Raw genomic sequence first — 19,876 nt, 5'->3', positions numbered from 1 at the left:
CTTTGATAATTTCTTCCTCGGTAATAGGCCCATTTAAAATTTCGTCGAACTCATTTAACTCTAGGTTAGGTAATTTAAACTCTTCCTCCTCATTTGCCACACTTTCGTTAAGCTTCTTAAAATGTGCATACATTACTTCTAGTGAAATTGGACTTTCCTTTTTTTGTTTCGGAGAGAATTTATTTAAAACTTTCCAAAATTCTTTTGGGTTATTTGTTGATATATTACGAAGCTCTTTTTCTGTCTTCAACTGATAGTTTTGAAAACATTTGTTTATTTCTTTTTTGTATTCCTTACTTGCTCTTTTCAGTGAATTCTTATTATTTATACTTTTCTGTTTGTTATATTTATATTTAGCCGAGTGAAATTGTTTTCTTTTCAGCTTACATGATTTATTAAACCATGGTTTATTCCTATTTTTGGCCCCATGATTTTTTTTAATCGGATTTTTATTAGCAAAGGTTCCAAAAGAATCCTTAGCTGCCTGCGAGTAAAAATTTGTTAAACTAGTTATAACTCTGTTAATATCATGATTATCTTTTTTTGAGGATTCTATTTCATTACACAAATCAAGAACTTTTTCCTCGTTCTTTCTTATATTTTCGATGAACTTGTGTTTATCCTTTTCAATCCATTTTATTGTCTTCCTTTTATGTGAACTTTTTTCTTTTTCTATAGTAGTGACGTCTGTTGTGAGTTTGACATGAATGCGCTTATGAACATCTGAGAATAATGCATCAAAAGGAATAATCTCATACTCTTCAATATATTTAAAAAGATTTGACGAGACAATAAAATAGTCAATTAAACTGTTGTCTTTCGTAGTAGCCTTACCTATACCCTTATCCGAACCTGTCCTACCCCCTGTACTATACAAATTATTTCTCTTACAAAACTCTACTAGTTTATAACCCTGAGTGTTTGGACGCATTTTATCTTCTGAACATCTTTTTAGTGGAATCTTTAATGAAATTAAATTTTGGTAATCATTTAAAAAATCGGTTATTTCATCATTTAAATTTTCGTCTAAAACCTCTACCAAATTTTCATCTGGAATGACAAAGTCCAAAAGGGTTCCAGTTCTGGCATTAAAGTCACCAATCAATGAACACAACTGTTCATCATCCCTAAGTGTTACCATCTCCCTTTCTATTTCCTCAAAAGCATCTTTTGATGCATATTTGCTATTTTCTGGTGGTATATAAACACATCCGATAGACATGTTTGATTCGTTTGAAATATTTTTTAGTTGCATCCATTGAACAAATTCACAGTCGGTTTTAATGAATTTGATATTTCTTTCTATTGATTTACTGTAAATGACCGAGATGCCCCCAGATTTTTTCTTGAAATTTTTTCTACATTTTGAAAATGAAAGATACCCATCGGGTAAAGATAGCATATCAAATTCATCAATTTTTGATTCAATACATACCAGAATATCGTATTTTTGAATAGTTTCAATGAATTCGGGAATAATCAATTTAGATTTTAAGCCACACACATTAATACAAGACAATTTTAGCCCCCCAGGTTCATAGTTCGAAAGTTCAGAAGTAACCTTAACTCTTGTAGCGGCGTTGTCCTACACATATTCGTTTTCTTCATAGTTTGTATCGGAAGATTGTGTACGCGTTCGTTTGAACGGTCTAGGTGGTACTGGAGGACTTGCACCACTTTGCTTTTGATTGTTTTTCAATAAGGTCTCTCTGTATTCAGTTGCTATATTCTGCTCTTCTTCTGTACTTTGATATTGTTTTCCATTAATAAATAGTTTATAGAAACATCTTATGTTATTCCTTTTTTTTTAAATAGCAGTAAGAAGTGAGTATTAGTATTTCGGTAATGTGAATGTCAACTCGCCCCACTTGTGAAAAATAGAAAAATCCCGATGAATTGATTTATGCCAACTAGCCCCACTTATGAAAAGTACAAGTATGAATAGAGCCTGTAAAGGCTACCAACTAGCACCACTTACGAATAAAATAAATAAACTGTATTGTGTGTTGGCTTTCCAATTGGTCCCACTTAAATGAGAACGTTTGAAATGCTTCTTTTTTTGGTACTTTTCTTCTACATAGTTGAAATAAAACAGAAAGAATGTTCTTCTTTAGTGCTGGGTCGGTAACACGGCTGATTAGCTCTCTATATGTTGGCTCGATGTGACTAGCTGGTAACAGAGGTTAGGCACTGATGTTACGGCAGAAAGTGAATAGACATTCTCTTTGATATTTACTTGAAAGTAACATTTGCCTTTCTCTGATTGCTCGTTAGTGTTGAATTATTCTTAATTCAGAGACAAAAGTAACCAATCCGGTAATTGCTATGATAACAAATTGCTGTTAATTGAAATCCTTTAATTCTTATGATATATATTACATTATGATACAATTATAACAGGTTTCTTTTCAATTGTTATGCAAATAACTAAGATTACAAGAATAGTTATTTTTCAACAATACGAAAATTATATTTAGAATTATAATTCCAGTATATCAATAATAATTAAATAAATTTTCGGTTTGTCTGTATTTTGTGTTGTGTAGATAAGTTTTCATTAAAGTGGGGCGAGTTGGCAGACATGAAAATTATAATCTAGATATTACCGTTTTCCATTTTAAAAGTGGGGCGATTTGTTAAATCAGTTTTGGGCGGTTTTTTTTTAAAGCAGGGCGAGATGGTGAAAAAGTGGGGCGATTAGGTGTGGGGCGATTTGCCAGTGGGGCGATTTATCCTACTTCCCAGATGAGGTAACAGGTAACTGATATTCGTTTCCTTTCCCTTGCATTAGAGTCTCCGAATTGATGACACAACCGTCGTATAAACATTGTCAAACAGATCATGTCAGTAGATGCATCCTCGCCATGCTACAAGAAAAGAAAGAAAGGAAACATAATTGAAGAAATTAATCCCAAAATATCGTGTTTGAAAGAAACTGAGCTTGACCTACTCGGACTTTTATACGAAAAAGAACATGTCAGCACTGGCTTAGAAGTTCTTTTGAACAAAACATTATGTTATGATTCAAAAATACCCAAGCATTCTTCTAAAATCCAACCCCTCGCTAGAGTTTTGGATTATATTTTAGATTTTGACGCAAGTCAGTACCAAGAACCTGTCGATGAAGGTACTGACAGGGTAACACGGTTTAAGGAGGATGTAAACAATATAAAACTGTCACTTACAAAAGCAAAAGAGACTACTTTTGAGACAGCTAGACATCTCCTTCCAGATGACATTTCAAGAGACGAAGACTATCTAAGAGGGTAATGAGAATTACACTTTTATAACATGTCTAAGAACATGTTGAATATTTCAGAAATTTTTATCTTTTGACTTGTTTGACATGACTTTTTGATCTGACACATGTGCATCATGACACACATATTATGCATATGAATCAGGGTTTCTTCCCCCAAAATGTGGTTTGCTCCCATTCATGATTATTGTTTGCTCCCTTTCACTTTCGCACCACACAAATTGGCACCATTTTTAAAGGTTTTGTGTTGAATACCTTTTTAATAGTGCTTTATTGCGTGAACTGCTATAAACATGATAAAATATACAAAATATCATTTCAGGGCCTTTTTTATCATGTTTATAGCTGACTATGCAATATGGGGTTTGTCCATTGTTGCAGGCAGTAAGGTGACCTAAAGTTGTTAACTTCTGTGTCAATTGGTCTGTTGTGGAAATCATACCACATCTTCCTTTTTATATAAAATAAGTTATTTTAATTATTTTAAAATAATGTGAGATTCTTTAAATTATGTAATTTGTAAACCAGTTTTCTTTTTAGAATTTATTAACAAAATGAATAAACAAGGAATTATTTGAATCTGGAATAATTTTGAATTCTGGAAAATTGATCATGACAATGATTGATGAGACATTTATGATGAGAACTAACCTAACTAAATAGGGTTAGCCATGTGCACATGCATGGCTAAGGTGTGTTAGTTAGTTCATACTGAAATGATTGTGAAAGTAAAATTAACATTAGCCATGCATGGATAACCCTACAATGTATTTAGTTGGGTTTGTTTTCATCTTATACTTCTTATCAATTTTCCAGAATTCAAATTTATTCCAGATTTAAATAATTCCTTGGTAATAATGAATAGTGCCATGATGATCAAATACTATGTCATTTGAGACTAGTAAAAGAAAGAAAGAAACTTCCAAATGAAAATCATGCAAACCCAACACAAGCTACATAATGTACATGTACATACATGTATTAGAAATAATTATCTTTCACTTTTTCGTTTACAATCTTCATTGATTTAATTTAAATCCTACCAAGCTATTCATCTACTTTTATTTTACTTGAAACAAAACACATATATATAAAAAATACCAATAAGCTTTGTATATATACGAACATGACCAATAAACAGTTATCTTTAATATGTTTGATAAATACTAATTTTTAAGACACACTTATTTAAGAACTTGGTTCTGTTAACTTATCTATTAGTATATTACTGAAATAATTAGTGCTTTTTCTTGCAGTATGTTTGAAGCTATTAAATGGAATGGTATCTATGGATTTGGTGAAAAATTAATCTACTTTATGCTTGAAAACCGGAAAGGAACTTCAAATGATATGGTATGCAGACAGCTATTCAGGGACTTTTTTGTTATGTGTGGATTGAACTTAATGTAAGTATGACTGAATACAAGGAGATATTTCATGTACTGGTGTATTATTCATGCATTCAAAGTTTTGACAGACACAAGTCAGAATTTACTTCACTTTTTAGATGATTTTTGTCTTAAATGGAAGTTGCCGCATATGTCTTCACTCTCAACATTTATATATATTATTAGTTACATAGTGTGCTAGTGACCTAATACGGTATATATGGGGTCAGTAAATTCCATATGGGGTGAGAGCAAAGGGACGTAACACCACTACTTACCGTGTATGAAATAACCCCCGCCTCCTTATTACCTTATATGGAATATAAAGGGACGCAACTCCACTACTAACCGTGTATGAAATAAGCCCCGCCTCCCAACTAACCTAATATTAAACATACACGGTTTCCACGAGGACGCTTTTAACCAATCATATTCCTAGAAATGTATAGGAGGTAAGATAATATGTATTATCATTAAATACAATATATATATTAAATATGAGGAAGGAACACAAGTGCGGCCACTTCCATTTTAGACCAAAACCTTCTTAAAATTAGCACATGAACATGATGAAGATATCAGTATTTTTGCATGAAATAATAATGCTAGAAGATTGATTGATTGATTGATTGTTGGTTGCTTTACGCCGCATTAGCACAAAAAGGCTATATCGCGGCGATAATGCTAGAAGAGGGACAAAATATACCAGAGGGATAGTCAAACTCAGACAGTCTGCACCAAAAACTTTTTCAACTACTAGTCCGAAGACCAATATTCTGACATTTTTCTTATTTGGCCAAACAAAGTTTTGCAAAAACTCACTAGTCCGAATGAAATTTTACTAGTCTGGGGCATCGGACTAGTGGCTAACCGTGCAGACTGGTAACTCATAAATCGAAAACAAACTGACAAGCCCATGGCTAAAAATGAAAAAGACAAACAGAAAAACAATAGTTCACATGACAACATAGAAAACTAAAGAAACTGATATTGATGCATGTCCATTGTATTGTCAAAAACAGACCATATTTATGTAACAAAAGCATGTTACTTTTCAATGAATAACTAAAAGTTAACAATTTTAACAACTTTGTAATACCACTATATTTAAGGGCCAAAAAGGGGTCTTACTGGCCTACACCTTTTACTGTGTACCAGGTACCTATTATAGTCTTTCTATACTTATAAAAGTATTCAACCTTGTATAAAATGTAAGCTAGTTTTAGCATCCATATTATATTATATACATATTAGTCTTTATTGAATATATACTGTATGGAACTATTAATTAACTTACTTATGTTTAAAGGCCTGTAGTTTGGATAAAAAGAGGCTTGACAGGATATTCTCTGTGTGGTAAAGACCCATTTGTGGTTTTTAGCTGTTTTCTGCTCTTTCAGCTCTTTCACGCTTTCCCCATTTCCATTTTCAATTTTATGTATTTTATATATCAATTGTTTTACAATCAAACCAGAAGATTTTTCTAGGACAACTGGAGATCTTTTCAGACTTAAGTCTGTGGCATTATAAAAAAAAATCTTAAAAAGACAAACATTATTGTCAGTCTTAAAATCACTACATATAAAACTGCATTTGATTTAAGGGCATACGATACAGTTACAGGGGAGGTAATGATGTTGTGATGTATAATGTTTTTTTCGCAACGTCAAACTGTGACATATCGGGAAAAGATGCATTTTTTGACTGATTTTTATCACTCAAACTGATTTAATTTGAAAACGAGTGTATGGACCCCTATTTTTTAGAATGACATTTTGTTTCATTTTGCATGGAGATTATGTGAACCAAATTTTATAAAACTGTAAATAGTGCAATTTTTTAAATGTTGATAAATATACAGCAAAAAAATACGTTTTTTTCTCAATTTATGACCATTTGATAAATATGAGTTATTTCTGAATAAAAAATGCATAAATAGTTAGGATACTTATAAAATACAGAAATTACAAATTATTTAACAAAAAAACATTTTGTGTTTATCTTTGTAATGGCTTTTTTTGGAGAGGGAAAATACGGCCACAAATCCAATTTTTGAGCAAACATACAAAGTTTCGACCTCTTTTAACTCAAAAAGTAACACATGAAGGTATATTTTTTATTACATATTTGATTTAATCAGGCAAAAAATAGTCAGCAAACTGTAAATACAGGATCGAAACTGTATCGTATGCCCTTAAGGTAAACAAAAATTCAGTTCTTAGTAAAAAATATTTGGTAATAGACAACTTTTGAGTTTGATGCATTTCAGTCAAAAACTTTGGTTTTAGTGAACATCATTCGTGCATTTAGGGGTATCGTCACTTCTGTTCCAATGTTGAGCAAGTGGTTGGAAAACTATAAAGCTATATTGCTTGAATTATTCGGCAAATTGAATTCTCATAATTGTCTCTCAGCACTGCAGCCATTAGGGAATTGTGATTAAGTACCTACAGAATGAATATTATTTCTAGTTTATCCTGCACAATGACGATCAGTAAGACGCTTGATGAACATTAAATATAGTGCAGGGATACAGGAGATACCCTCTTTCTGGTAAAGGATGTTATACAAGGCAAGCATAACTGATGAGTTTTTTCCGGTGACAGACAAAGTCGAAAATGTTCTATTAAAACAAGTAAAAAGTCTTTTTGTTATTGAAATAAAATGATATCTTATTTTTACAGGGATGGAGAATCAAAAAATAAAAGTATGAAGATTGGAAAGTCTGTTGTTACTTCTCACCCAGAATTAAGGTGTTGTAGTGACGAGATAACTGAACTAAACATGAAAACTGTGATGGTGGTAGGAGGGGTATGTAGTAAGATAATCTATTTTTTCAGGAGGATAAGGGTATCATCAATTTGGTTGATGTGGTTTCTTGTAATTTTTATCTATTTTTCGGGAGAATTATTGTATAATTGTTTGATGTGGTTTCATTTTGTTTAAATATAATTTTTCAATTTTTTGGTTTGTTGAAATATGTTGTTTGTGCTGTATTTAGACCCTTCTACAACGAAATTTGTTAACATGCATACGTATAAAAAGTGCCGTTTTTATCCAACACAATCATAGGTTTGAACGTAGTTTTCAATTGAAACTCATTTATCTTTACTACAATGTATATATATAAAATTTGTAGACTGAAATGTGTATATGTCCAACTGTTCATCTGACCATAACCTCATTAACATGCATATGGATCATTGATAATGTTAAGTTTATGTGATACATCAGATTTCAAACTTTCAACATAAATTAAATCATGATAACCAAGTAAAGCAGGCAAGACATTTCAGTGTGCACACTGTTCATGCTGTTGATAATAATTTGTTATATATACTATTAATGTACATGACATTCACTTTTTAAAACAAAGCAATGAGTATAATAAATTAAATCATAAAGCATTAACATGCAAACCTGCATTTTTCCTATATTGACTAAAAGGTTGCTTTATATATTTTAAGTTTAACAATATAATTATAATAAACAATTAAAGTTCATCTGTTTTAGGTAAAACAAAGAAAAGTTGCATTACCAAGTGCTCATGACTTTAAGATAGAAGATCTTAATCCGTATGATATAATTGGACGACATGGAGCCAATCTGTTGCTTGAAATACAAGATTCATGTTTTGAGAAAACAGGAGATGAAGAAGATGGAAGGAGTTTAGTATTTGGAGCTATGTGTGTTGGTACACAGGTAATAATGATTTTATAAAAGTGAAAATAGGGTAGACCCATTTTCATTGCTGACATACCAATTTTTGGATTTTAAGATTATAGGTAAACCACAAATTTAAATCTTCAAAGTTGTACAACTTTTCTATAGGTTTTTATGCAGACTTTGACAAAACCATGTACAATTTACATTAGCCATTTGAATAAAAAAAAAATCCTCAAACAACAAAATGGTACTCACCAAAACTTACAAATATTACACAGTATTTGGAGGCAAATTGAAATACTCCTAGGACAAATCGGACAAAAAGTTATTAGACTCAAAATAAACATATTTTAGTGTACATCAGAATTATATAATGATTTGTATAGATTTTTTCATAGAATGGACATTTATGATTTCAGTGTATTTCCTTCTTCTCTCTGTTTCTATTTCATTAATTTATCTCTCCTGTCCTGTATCAGTTTAAAGCTTTTGGTTAAAGGGGCACTAGCTGTCGCATTATTGATGAAAAACCTTGCAGTAAATACAGAATTAACAGTATTCAATTCCAATATTTTTGGATACTGTATATTCAGATATTATTGCGTGCATTTATTATTGTGATTTTGTCATTTTAAACTTTCATTTTTGCTTTATTGTCAAAAATAATCCTGTTTAATTCATAAAAACTAGACATTATTTTGGTAGACAAATGTTCCCCCTATTTTTGTCCATATGTAGGAATTAAAGGAGACATACATCCCTTGGACATCTTTGTTGATGGTAATAATCACCTATAAATGTTATCTTTTCCAAGTCAGAATATTATGTAACATTTTTATCAGTACATTGTCATGAAGTAATTGCTACTGAAGAAGAGGCTAAATTTAACACTTGGCCAGTTGACCAAGGCCACCAGATTTTCGGCTGTGCAAATTAATTTTATCATCCTGATGGCCCAGCTTGTGGAAGTTAAATATTTTAAATTGAATCCAAATTCTACCCTTACCCTGGCAATATAAACAAAAATGGTCCAAAACGGAACCCTGAATTTCTAGTAAAAGTGAAAAGATTTGAGAGGATTTCTGAAAACCAGTAAATTCATTTTAATAACCCAAACCCAGTCAGACAACTTTGCTGTCAATCTGAAGTAACAATTTGACATATACCTCCTTCTCTAAGCACATGTTCTCATCCCTCTTTTAACTCTTCTAAGATTATTTCATTATTTTTAGTGTTTTCTACTAAACTGTTGAATATGCATCGCTAAAGGAATGTATTCTAGTTGTCCAGGGTGTCATTACAAGCCTTTATTAGATGAAAACTTTACCACAATATTGTAAATGAAAAAACAAAACGCAAAATCTCATTAAAAAATCATAATATCTAGTTTGATATCCAACCTTCAATAAAAAAATAATTGAATTATTTTTTTGATCAACCCTCTTAGAGGATGGCTTGGATTTGAAAAAGCATTTAATGATTCATAGACACAGCCATATTGTCAAAAGGTCAACAGGAAGAGTTGAAATTGAGGGGAGACTATTTGGTAGAAAAGTTTTTTCTATGTTGTGATGTTATGCTATTGTTTCAGAAAAAGGGAGAAGGTTTGGATCCATTAAAATGTTTAATCCCGCTGCAAATGTTTGCACCTGTCCTAAGTCAGGAATCTGATGTACAGTAGTTGTCGTTTGTTTATGTAATTTATACGTGTTTCTTGTTTCTCCTTTTTTAGCTCACCTGACCTGAAAGGTCAAGTGAGCTTTTCTCATCACTTGGCGTCCGTCGTACGTCGTCCTGCGTCCGTCGTCTGTTGTCCGTCGTCCGTCGTCCGTAAACTTTTACAAAAATCTTCTCCTCTGAAACTACTTGGCCACAATCATCCTTGGGGTATCTAGTTTAAAAAATGTGTGGCGTGACCCGTCAAACCTACCAAGATGGCCGCCATGGCTAAAAATAGAACATAGGGGTAAAATGCAGTTTTTGGCTTATAACTCAAAAACTAAAGCATTTAGAGCAAATCTGACAAGAAGTAAAATTGTTGATCAGGTCAAGATCTATCTGCCCTGAAATTTTCAGACGAATCAGACAACCTGTTGTTGGGTTGCTGCCTGTGAAATGGTTATTTTAAGGAAATTTTGCAGTTTTTGGTTATTATCTTGAATACTATTATAGATAGAGATAAACTGTAAACAGCAATAATGTTCAGCAAAGTAAGACCTACAAATAAGTCAAAGGACCAAAATGGTCAGTCGACCCCTTAAGGAGTTATTGCCCTTTATAGTAAATTTTTAACAACTTTTCGTCATTTTTTGTTACTTTTCTAAAAATCTTCTTCTCTGAAACTACTTTGCCAAATTTAACCAAACTTGGCCACAATTATTATTGTGGTTTACAGTTTATAAAATGTGTCTGATGACCCAGCCTATCAAACAAAATGGCCGACATGGCTAAAATTAGAACATAGTGGTAAAATGCAGTTTTTGCTTTATATCTTTGAAACTAAGACATTTAGGGCAAATCTTTCAAGATTTTAATGTCCATCAGAATAAGATATATCCCCTCACAAATTTTCAATTGAATCGGACAACCTGTTGTGGGGTTGCTGCCCTAAAATTGGTGATTTTAAGGAAATTTTGCAGCTTTTGGTTATTATCTTGAATACTATTATAGATAGAGATAAACTGTAAACAGCAATAATGTTAAGCAAAGTAAGATCTACAAATAAGTCAGCATGATCAAAATTGTTAGAGGACCCCTTAAGGAGTTATTGCCCTTTATAGTCAATATTGAACAACTTTTCGTCATTTTTGTATAAAAATCATTTCTAAAACTACTTGGCCAAATTTAACCAAACTTGGCCACAATCATAATACTAGGGTATCTTTTTTTTTAAAAAGTGTCTAATGACCCCGCCTACCAACGAAGATGGCCAACATCTGTAAACACATTAACAGGTGAGCGACACAGGCTCTTGAGAGCCTCTAGTTTATATAGATTAGACCGTTGGTTTTCCCGTTTGAATGGTTTTACACTAGTAATTTTGGGGGCCTTTATAGCTTGTTGTTCGGTGTGAGCCAAGGCTCCGTGTTGAAGGCCGTACATTGACCTATAATGGTTTACTTTTTTAGCTCACCTGGCTCAAAGGGCCAAGTGAGCTTTTCTCATCACTTGGCGTCCGGCGTCCGTCGTCCGTCGTCGTCGTTGTCCGTCGTTAGCTTTTACAAAAATCTTCTCCTCTGAAACTACTGGGCTAACTGAGTTATTACCCTTTATAGTCAATTTTTAACCATTTTTCGTAAATCTGAGTAATCTTTTACAACAATCTTCTTATCTGAAACTACTGGGCCAAATTAAACCAAACTTGGCCACAATCATCATTGGGGTATCTAGTTTAAAAATTGTGTCCGGTGACCCGGTCAACCAACCAAGATGGCCGCCATGGCTAAAAATAGAACATAGGGGTAAAATGCAGTTTTTGATTTATAACTCAGAAACCAAAGCATTAAGAGCAAATCTAACATGGGGTTTAATTGATTATCAGGTCAAGATCTATCTGCCTTGAAAATTTCAGATGAATCGAACAACCCGTTGTTGGGTTGCTGCCCCTGAATTGGTAATTTTAAGGAAATTTTGCTGTTTTTGGTTATTATTTTGAATAATATTATAGATAGAGATAAATTGTAAACAGCAATAATGTTCAGCAAAATAAGATTTATAAATAAGTCAACACGACCGAAATGGTCAGTTGACCCCTTTAGGAGTTATTGCCCTTTATAGTCAATTTTTAACCATTTTTCGTAAATCTGAGTAATCTTTTACAACAATCTTCTTATCTGAAACTACTGGGCCAAATTAAACCAAACTTGGCCACAATCATCATTGGGGTATCTAGTTTAAAAACTGTGTTTGGTGACCCGGTCAACCAACCAAGATGGCCGCCATGGCTAAAAATAGAACATAGGGGTAAAATGCAGTTTTTGATTTATAACTCAGAAACCAAAGCATTAAGAGCAAATCTGACATGGGGTTTAATTGATTATCAGGTCAAGATCTATCTGCCCTGAAAATTTCAGATGAATCGAACAACCCGTTGTTGGGTTGCTGCCCCTGAATTGGTAATTTTAAGGAAATTTTGCTGTTTTTGGTTATTATTTTGAATAATATTATAGATAGAGATAAATTGTAAACAGCAATAATGTTCAGCAAAATAAGATTTATAAATAAGTCAACACGACCGAAATGGTCAGTTGACCCCTTTAGGAGTTATTGCCCTTTATAGTCAATTTTTAACCATTTTTCGTAAATCTGAGTAATCTTTTACAACAATCTTCTTATCTGAAACTACTGGGCCAAATTAAACCAAACTTGGCCACAATCATCATTGGGGTATCTAGTTTAAAAACTGTGTTTGGTGACCCGGTCAACCAACCAAGATGGCCGCCATGGCTAAAAATAGATAATAGGGGTAAAATGCAGTTTTTGGCTTATAACTCAAAAACCAAAGCATTAAGAGCAAATCTGATAGGAGTTAAATTGTTATCAGGTCAAGATCTATCTGCCTTGAAAATTTCAGATGAATCTAACAACCCGTTGTAGGGTTGCTGCCCCTGAATTGGTAATTTTAAGGAAATTTTGCTGTTTTTGGTTATTATCTTGAATAATATTATAGATAGAGATAAACAGTGAACAGCAATAATGTTCAGCAAAGTAAGATTTACAAATAAGTCATCACGACCGATATGGTCAGTTGACCCCTTTAGGAGTTATTGCCCTTTATAGTCAATTTTTTACATTTTTCATAAATTTTTGTAGATTTTTAGTGGAAGAAGACGTCAAGTCTTCTGAAGACTTAAGGGGCTGACCATTGGCATTGAGTCTCCGTATGCCGCATTCATTTCGTGTATTACAATTTCAAAACAACTTAGATTCCTGACACCGATTTTTACACATGATTAGGCATCTGAATCATTTAATTTGTAAATTATGATTGTAAAACAATCACTATCGTAAATATGACCCTTTTATTTATGTAAATTAATAGATTTCATCTCATCCACATGAACGTTATTTGTTTACTTGTAACAGGATGTTTTAACTGTAGATATTTGTATTACGCATGCGTGAATTTGGTATCGGGACAACTCGCCCTGTTTACAAGTTCGCCCTTGAAGTTACGAATTTGCAATCCTGCAGACAAGAAGATGATGTTTTTATATAAATAAAAAGGATATATAAAGTGTTGTCTTTATTCATGGTTTTCCTTTGTCATGTGAATTAGATGCCCTTCGTAACATACATGTGAACCTCCGGTTTAGGAGAAAAAACTCCCGTGTATGAAATTTTTCAGACGCCATATTTGATCATTTCTTACTACTGTACGGGTGTAATTGACACCTGTGTTAAATTTTACCTGAACATCAAAGAAGATGTATAATTATATGGCTTCACTTGACAGCTTGGGTGTCAAACATACTGGTAATCAACGATGTTTACCTCCGGCTAACTGCCGTTGTGTTATCAAAACGATGTGTATTGGGAATATTGAAATACTTTTTTGTTACTTCCCTTTGTTTTATCGTGTTTTCAGTTATTTTGCTTTTAAAAATGTAAATTGTAAAAAGACTATAAATGATTAATATTTTAATCAAATAATCATAAAAGGATGTTGATTAAATGAATTTAAATGATTTTGGACAAATAGAAAAATTAAAATTTATAAATTATTTTAGCAATCTAGACCTCCTTTCAAGGATTAAATTGAAGTTTATATCATAATTTTGTTTACAACAGAATTTAATTAATTTACGATGTTGCAAATATACATGTGGAGCTTATTTCTTTCTTATTTGTCTAAACATTTACAAATGATAAGGAGATGAAGACATGAACAAAAATATATACAGATAAGATATATAAATATAATGATTCATTTGCTAGCAGTGAACAATCATTTGTCAAAAACAAAACAAAACAAAACAAGAAACAGATTCTTCTTATTATTTTATTTTATTCAAATAGAGAGGCAATAATGGAACTATAAACATTACAATTTGATGGAAATTTGAAGAAAAAACACAATTTCTACATCATTTGGTTACATTTATGACAAAATTTATGTCGATAAAAAAACATGATGTTTTGATCATTCAGTACTTAACCCTTTCCTCCATAATGACGCTTTTTGACGCCACCCCCTTTACTCCATAATGACGCCTTTTGACGCCTGTGTAGTACCTCAGTTGAAACACTTGACTACAAAGTGTCTGCAGTAGACTCAATAAAATTTGTATCCAATATGAAAAGGAATATCATAGGAATATTCTACTTAAATTTATTTAATGAAATATTTGTTTTTTGCAATGCATTTTAATACTTTAAAGCCTATTTTCAGCATTTTATTGAAAAATACTATTTTGTGTTCATTTTTTACAGTGGGTTGTGATGATCTTCCAGTTAGGTTACCCTCATTTGGAGTGTTGTTCCCAACCTGTTAAAGGTCCATCTTTGTGCACAATTCAAAATTGGAAATTTCAACAAGCATCTAATATTCTTAATCTGGAAAATAAACCCTGGTCTGCTAGCTTCATGTATATTTTTTCTACCGATTTAATATATAACTAGAATCATGCAAACAGACTTAAGGAAAAGGCATGTAAGTTCATCATACAAATATGACACTTTTTCTAGACAATCCAGATCTTGCAAAATACGTCGCTAAAAATTGTAACCTTTAAAATTGTTGTGCAGTAAAAACCCATATGGGAACTTTCAAAAGTTGGCAGGTATGTAACAAGTCTTACTATTTTTATGCTCCATTTATGGGCAATATGTTTTCTAGTCTGTCCGTCCGTCCTGCTTCTGGTTATAAAGTTTATGGTCGAGGTAGTTTTTGATGAAGTTGAAATCCAATCAACTTGAAACTTAGTACACATGTGTTCCTCTTGATATGATCTTCTTAATTACTGCCAAATTAAAGATTTTACCTAATTTTCATAGTCAACTGAACATAGAAAATGATTGTACGGATGGGAAATCCATGTACTTATGACCTTTTCTTGTTTGAAGAAAAAAAAATACATTTTAACGATAATGGAACAAAGCAGCCTGGGTAAGTGGGGCTGCTTTTATGGTAATTCAAGTTACCTTTTATTCACCTTCTTCCACTTCAGAGCTATCAGCTCTTTGATTAGAAAATATTTTCCACTCTAATTACTGCGCCAAGTTCATTACAGATAGAGATAATTGTAGCAACAAGAATGTTCGGTAAAGTAAAATCTATAAACACATCACCATCATCAAAACACAATTTTGTAATGAATTTATCTGTGTCCATTGTTTAATATGCACATACACCAAGGTGAGTGACACAGGCTCTTGAGAGCCTCTAGTTTAAATTGTTTTTTGGATGGAGAGTTGTCTCATTGGCACTCACACCACCTCTTCCTATATCTATAAAATTAGTATTGTCAAATCTTATGATAATTTCTGGTGGCAATAATTCAAATATTTTAAAGTTATCTCACAACGCAAATTCTTTACCAGACTCAAAATATACAAGGAGGCTAACCTATAGCGAATAAAGCTTTATTAGTATATGAAAATTGAAGAGTTAAGTTCATTTGTACCTACTAGAGTGATGCTTATATATGACTATGATTATTTTGTAGGTTATTTTTACTGCCCTTGAAATGAACAAAAGTCACATACATGCTATAAAACAATTGGAGGGAGAAGACCTTAACAAAGTTGTTGATATTGAACCATCTTCTATATCCTACACTAGACCGTATAACATATTGAAAGCAGCAGACAGAACTGAAATGTATGAGCCATTACTACGGTTAGCATGTTATCAACATCAAATCACATGATAGTCACATGGTTGTCTATACATTGACTGAGATTTGGGACATGTAAAATTCAGGAAGGGATTACATTGATAACAAGACTGTCTGTACTCTGCCTGAGATACAAACATGTAAAAATCTTGAAGGGATGACATGGATTACGTGACTGTCTGTAACTTGCCTCAGATTTTTGATGTGTTAAAGTCTTGAGTCTCCTCTTAGCTGTAACAGTTATGTAGGTATGGTAAGGAACTCAAGGACATCAGCTTGAATGAACTTTTAATGAACTCTGATTAAAAAGGAGATCAAATGTTGTTAACTTTTACAGAAGTAACACTTTAAAAGCCTAAGTTCTTAATATCATTTTTTGTCCTCGAGAAAAGTTTTTATTATTTGTAGAACATATAAAAATTTAAGAGCATCGACATATATAAGTGAAATACAATAACATGTTTATTTAAGATACATAAAGACAATTTAGTTATTGTTTTTTTTTGTCTCCCAGATATTGGAATTACTTATCCACAGTACTACTGTTGCACAAACATTTTTAAAGCTTTATATGTCAGTAGATGCTTAAAACATTGAATACAGATGCTTTATGATACAAAGTTTCCATCAGTTATATAATGTATATCCATTGTCATTTACTTATTAATAATTTTCATGGTTCAGCACATGCTTGGAAAAAATAGGGGTTTTTGTGATGTGAAATGTGTTATTATTTTTGTCCATCTGATGAGTTGAGCCTTTTTCAACTGATTTTTATAGTTTGTTCTTATGTTATACTGAAATACCACTGTCCCAGGTTAGGGGGATGGTAGGGATCCCGCTAACATGTTTAACCCCGCTACATTATTAGTTTTTGGTGGGGTTCGTGTTGTTTATTCTTTAGTTTTCTATGTTGTGTCGTGTGTACTATTGTTTTTCTGTTTGTCTTTTTTATTTTTAGCCATGGCGTTGTCAGTTTGTTTTAGATTTATGAGTTTGACTGTCCCTTTGGTATCTTTCGTCCCTCTTTTATGTATGTGCCGGTCCCAAGTCAGGAACCTGTAATTCAGTGGTTGTGGTTTGTTTATGTGTTACATATTTGTTTTTCGTTAATTTTTTTACATAAACAAGGTCGTTAGTTTTCTCGTTTGAATTGTTTTACATTGTCTTATCAGGACCTTTTATAGCTGACTATGCGGTATGGGCTTTGCTCATTGTTGAAGGCCGTGCGGTGACCTATAGTTGTTAATGTTTGTGTCATTTTGGTCTTTTGTGGATAGTTGTCTCATTGGCAATCATACCGCATCTTCTTTTTTATATTATAAATAATATTTGATTGATATAATCCTTTTATCTACATGTCAGATAAGTTTAACCTTATCTCAGCCCAATCCATGAAGCAGTGATCAAGGTCAAGTCTATTACTAACATACAATAAGCAATATGTATATACTTGATGTAGAATTATTGTAGAGTGTACATATCTATCTGGCAGGGTTCATTTGACCTAAACCTCATTTTCAATATTGATTGGTCAATATTTAAGTTTCATGGTTATTTCTGTTTCCTAAATACTACTATTTGAAGTATAGAAATATTTTATGATGTACATGTCAGTCTTGAAAGTTTTATTTGACATTTACCTCATTTTCACGGTTCATTGTTCAGTGTTAAATTTTGTGTTTTGGTCTGTTTTTCTTAAACTATAAGCAATAGGTCAACTATATCTGATGTATGAAAGAATTGTAAGCTGTGTATGTCTGGCTGGCATGGCCTCATTTTCATGGTTCATTGGTCAATGTTTAGTTTTTTTGGTTAACTTTGTTTATTAGAATCTATAAGCATTCCAAGGGGTCAACTATCTTTATTGTAATGAATGATTGTAAAGTGAACATGTATTTCTTGTTTAATTTATATGAACTTGACCTTCTATTCTTGGAAAAAAGAAGTGATAGTTGAAGTAAAACTTTATATTTAGGACTATGGATGGAGAGTTGTCTCGTTGGCACTCACACCACATCTTCCTTTATCTATCAACATAATATCATGATTAGTAAAGAAGGCGAGACATTTCAGTGTGTTGACTCTTGTTGTAATAAGGTCCAATTCTCAGATACTTCAAGCTATAGGGAACTTTATTTGGTGTATGGAATGAGTGTACTGTGTACATGTCTATCTGGAAGGGGTCATCTTACCTTGAACCAGTTCAGATGGATCATTAATAATGCTAAGTTTATGTATGCGATACTTGTAGTAAAACCTTTATAAAACAAGCTTTCAACAAAAACAGTTACTTTTATAAGTAAAATAGACAAAACATTTCATCATGCACACTCTAGTTTGACCATTATCTGTCTAAGACTGTTTTGATAATGTTCACATATTCCTTCCTGCCTTTGACGAAAGTCGAGATAAGGAATTTGAAGACATAGGAATTGCTTTTTCAACTGTGATTTCCTTGATGGCTACATCTATGACGATGATGCCTACGGCATGAACAACTGTTTTTGTTTGCTTAAATTAGTTTGATAGGAACTAATTGTAATAGATCATTGATATTTAATATAAAGTTGCATTGCTGTCAGTCCATATTAGTTTGACGACTATTTTGAGGCCCTGCATTAAAGGACATGGTCTAGTGACTTTGGATACATTTTCTACTTTCAATGTTAGGTGTTCTGCTTAAATAAGTTTGATAGGTCCGCTTGTGATAGATGAATGATTTTTTGTATGAAGTCACATTACTATGAGTACATATCATTTTGACAATTATTTTTGGGCCCTGACTTATCCAACATGGACCAGTGTCTTTGTCTTAAATATCAATTTTCAATGTTAAGTTTGATAGGTATTCACTGACTTGGTACAGGTATTTTACTATGTAGAAACTGGTTGATTAAACCTGGTTTTATAGCTAGATAAATGTCTCACCTGTATGACTGTCGCATCAGATACCATTATATTGACAATGACAATTGTAAACAAAACCAACATTCTCAATTTTATGTCAAAAATAGGATTACAGCAGGTCAATGTTGCGTTATTATCTTGATCACTACAAAAACAAACAATAACCATAACACAATGAAAGGATGAATAGGTACAGATCAACGACACATGCAAGAAAGAAACTAAAAAAGACAAACAAAGCACACCAGCAAAAACGAACAAGTAATAGAGAAATTATCACAGAAATACAACACATGGACTGGATATATAAGTACAGATCCACATCATATGTAACCAAAGGCACACAGAAAAAGCATATTAGCAATAATGGAAGACAAGAATACAAAAATGTTCATAAAACAAAAACACAATAACGGTATGTATAAGTACAGAGCCACGTCAAATGGACACCGCAGAAGAAAACCAGACTAAACAGGTAAAGTAATATTTAAAATCACATATAAAAGAATACTTCTGTCTATAACACGTTTTTAAGACAATGTCAGTACCCATAATCTATACTTTAAGACCATCATCGCGTACTTAGTATATATCATTCAAGTTGCATAACTTTCAGTCTAGATGACTATGTAAAGGCTCTACCTCTAGGTCATGGTCCAATGACTTTGAATTAATTAGCAATTTCAATGTTATTTATTTCTGCAACAATGTTTTCTATACTGTCTTGTTTGTTAGTCTTGTATTTTTTTAATTTTAGTTTCTTGTGTATAATTTTGAAATTAGTATGGCGTTCATTATCACTGAACTAGTATATA

The 19,876-nt window shown here is 32.4% G+C and overlaps 1 protein-coding gene across 1 annotated transcript; it reads left to right on the top strand.

Moving 5' to 3' along the window:
- The first annotated feature begins 2,774 nt into the window (after nucleotides 1-2,774).
- On the top strand, nucleotides 2,775-16,649 carry LOC143055945 (uncharacterized). The gene is made up of 5 exons (XM_076229002.1): nucleotides 2,775-3,266; nucleotides 4,516-4,665; nucleotides 7,332-7,458; nucleotides 8,161-8,349; nucleotides 15,981-16,649. The coding sequence occupies exons 1-5, from the start codon at nucleotides 2,842-2,844 to the stop codon at nucleotides 16,182-16,184; spliced, it is 1,095 nt and encodes a 364-aa protein (XP_076085117.1). The 5' UTR covers nucleotides 2,775-2,841; the 3' UTR covers nucleotides 16,185-16,649.
- The last annotated feature ends 3,227 nt before the right edge of the window (nucleotides 16,650-19,876 follow it).

Source organism: Mytilus galloprovincialis, chromosome 13 (genome assembly GCF_965363235.1).
Source record: "Mytilus galloprovincialis chromosome 13, xbMytGall1.hap1.1, whole genome shotgun sequence".
Taxonomy (NCBI): Eukaryota; Metazoa; Mollusca; class Bivalvia; order Mytilida; family Mytilidae; genus Mytilus; species Mytilus galloprovincialis.
This window is presented reverse-complemented; position numbering and strand designations above follow the sequence as displayed.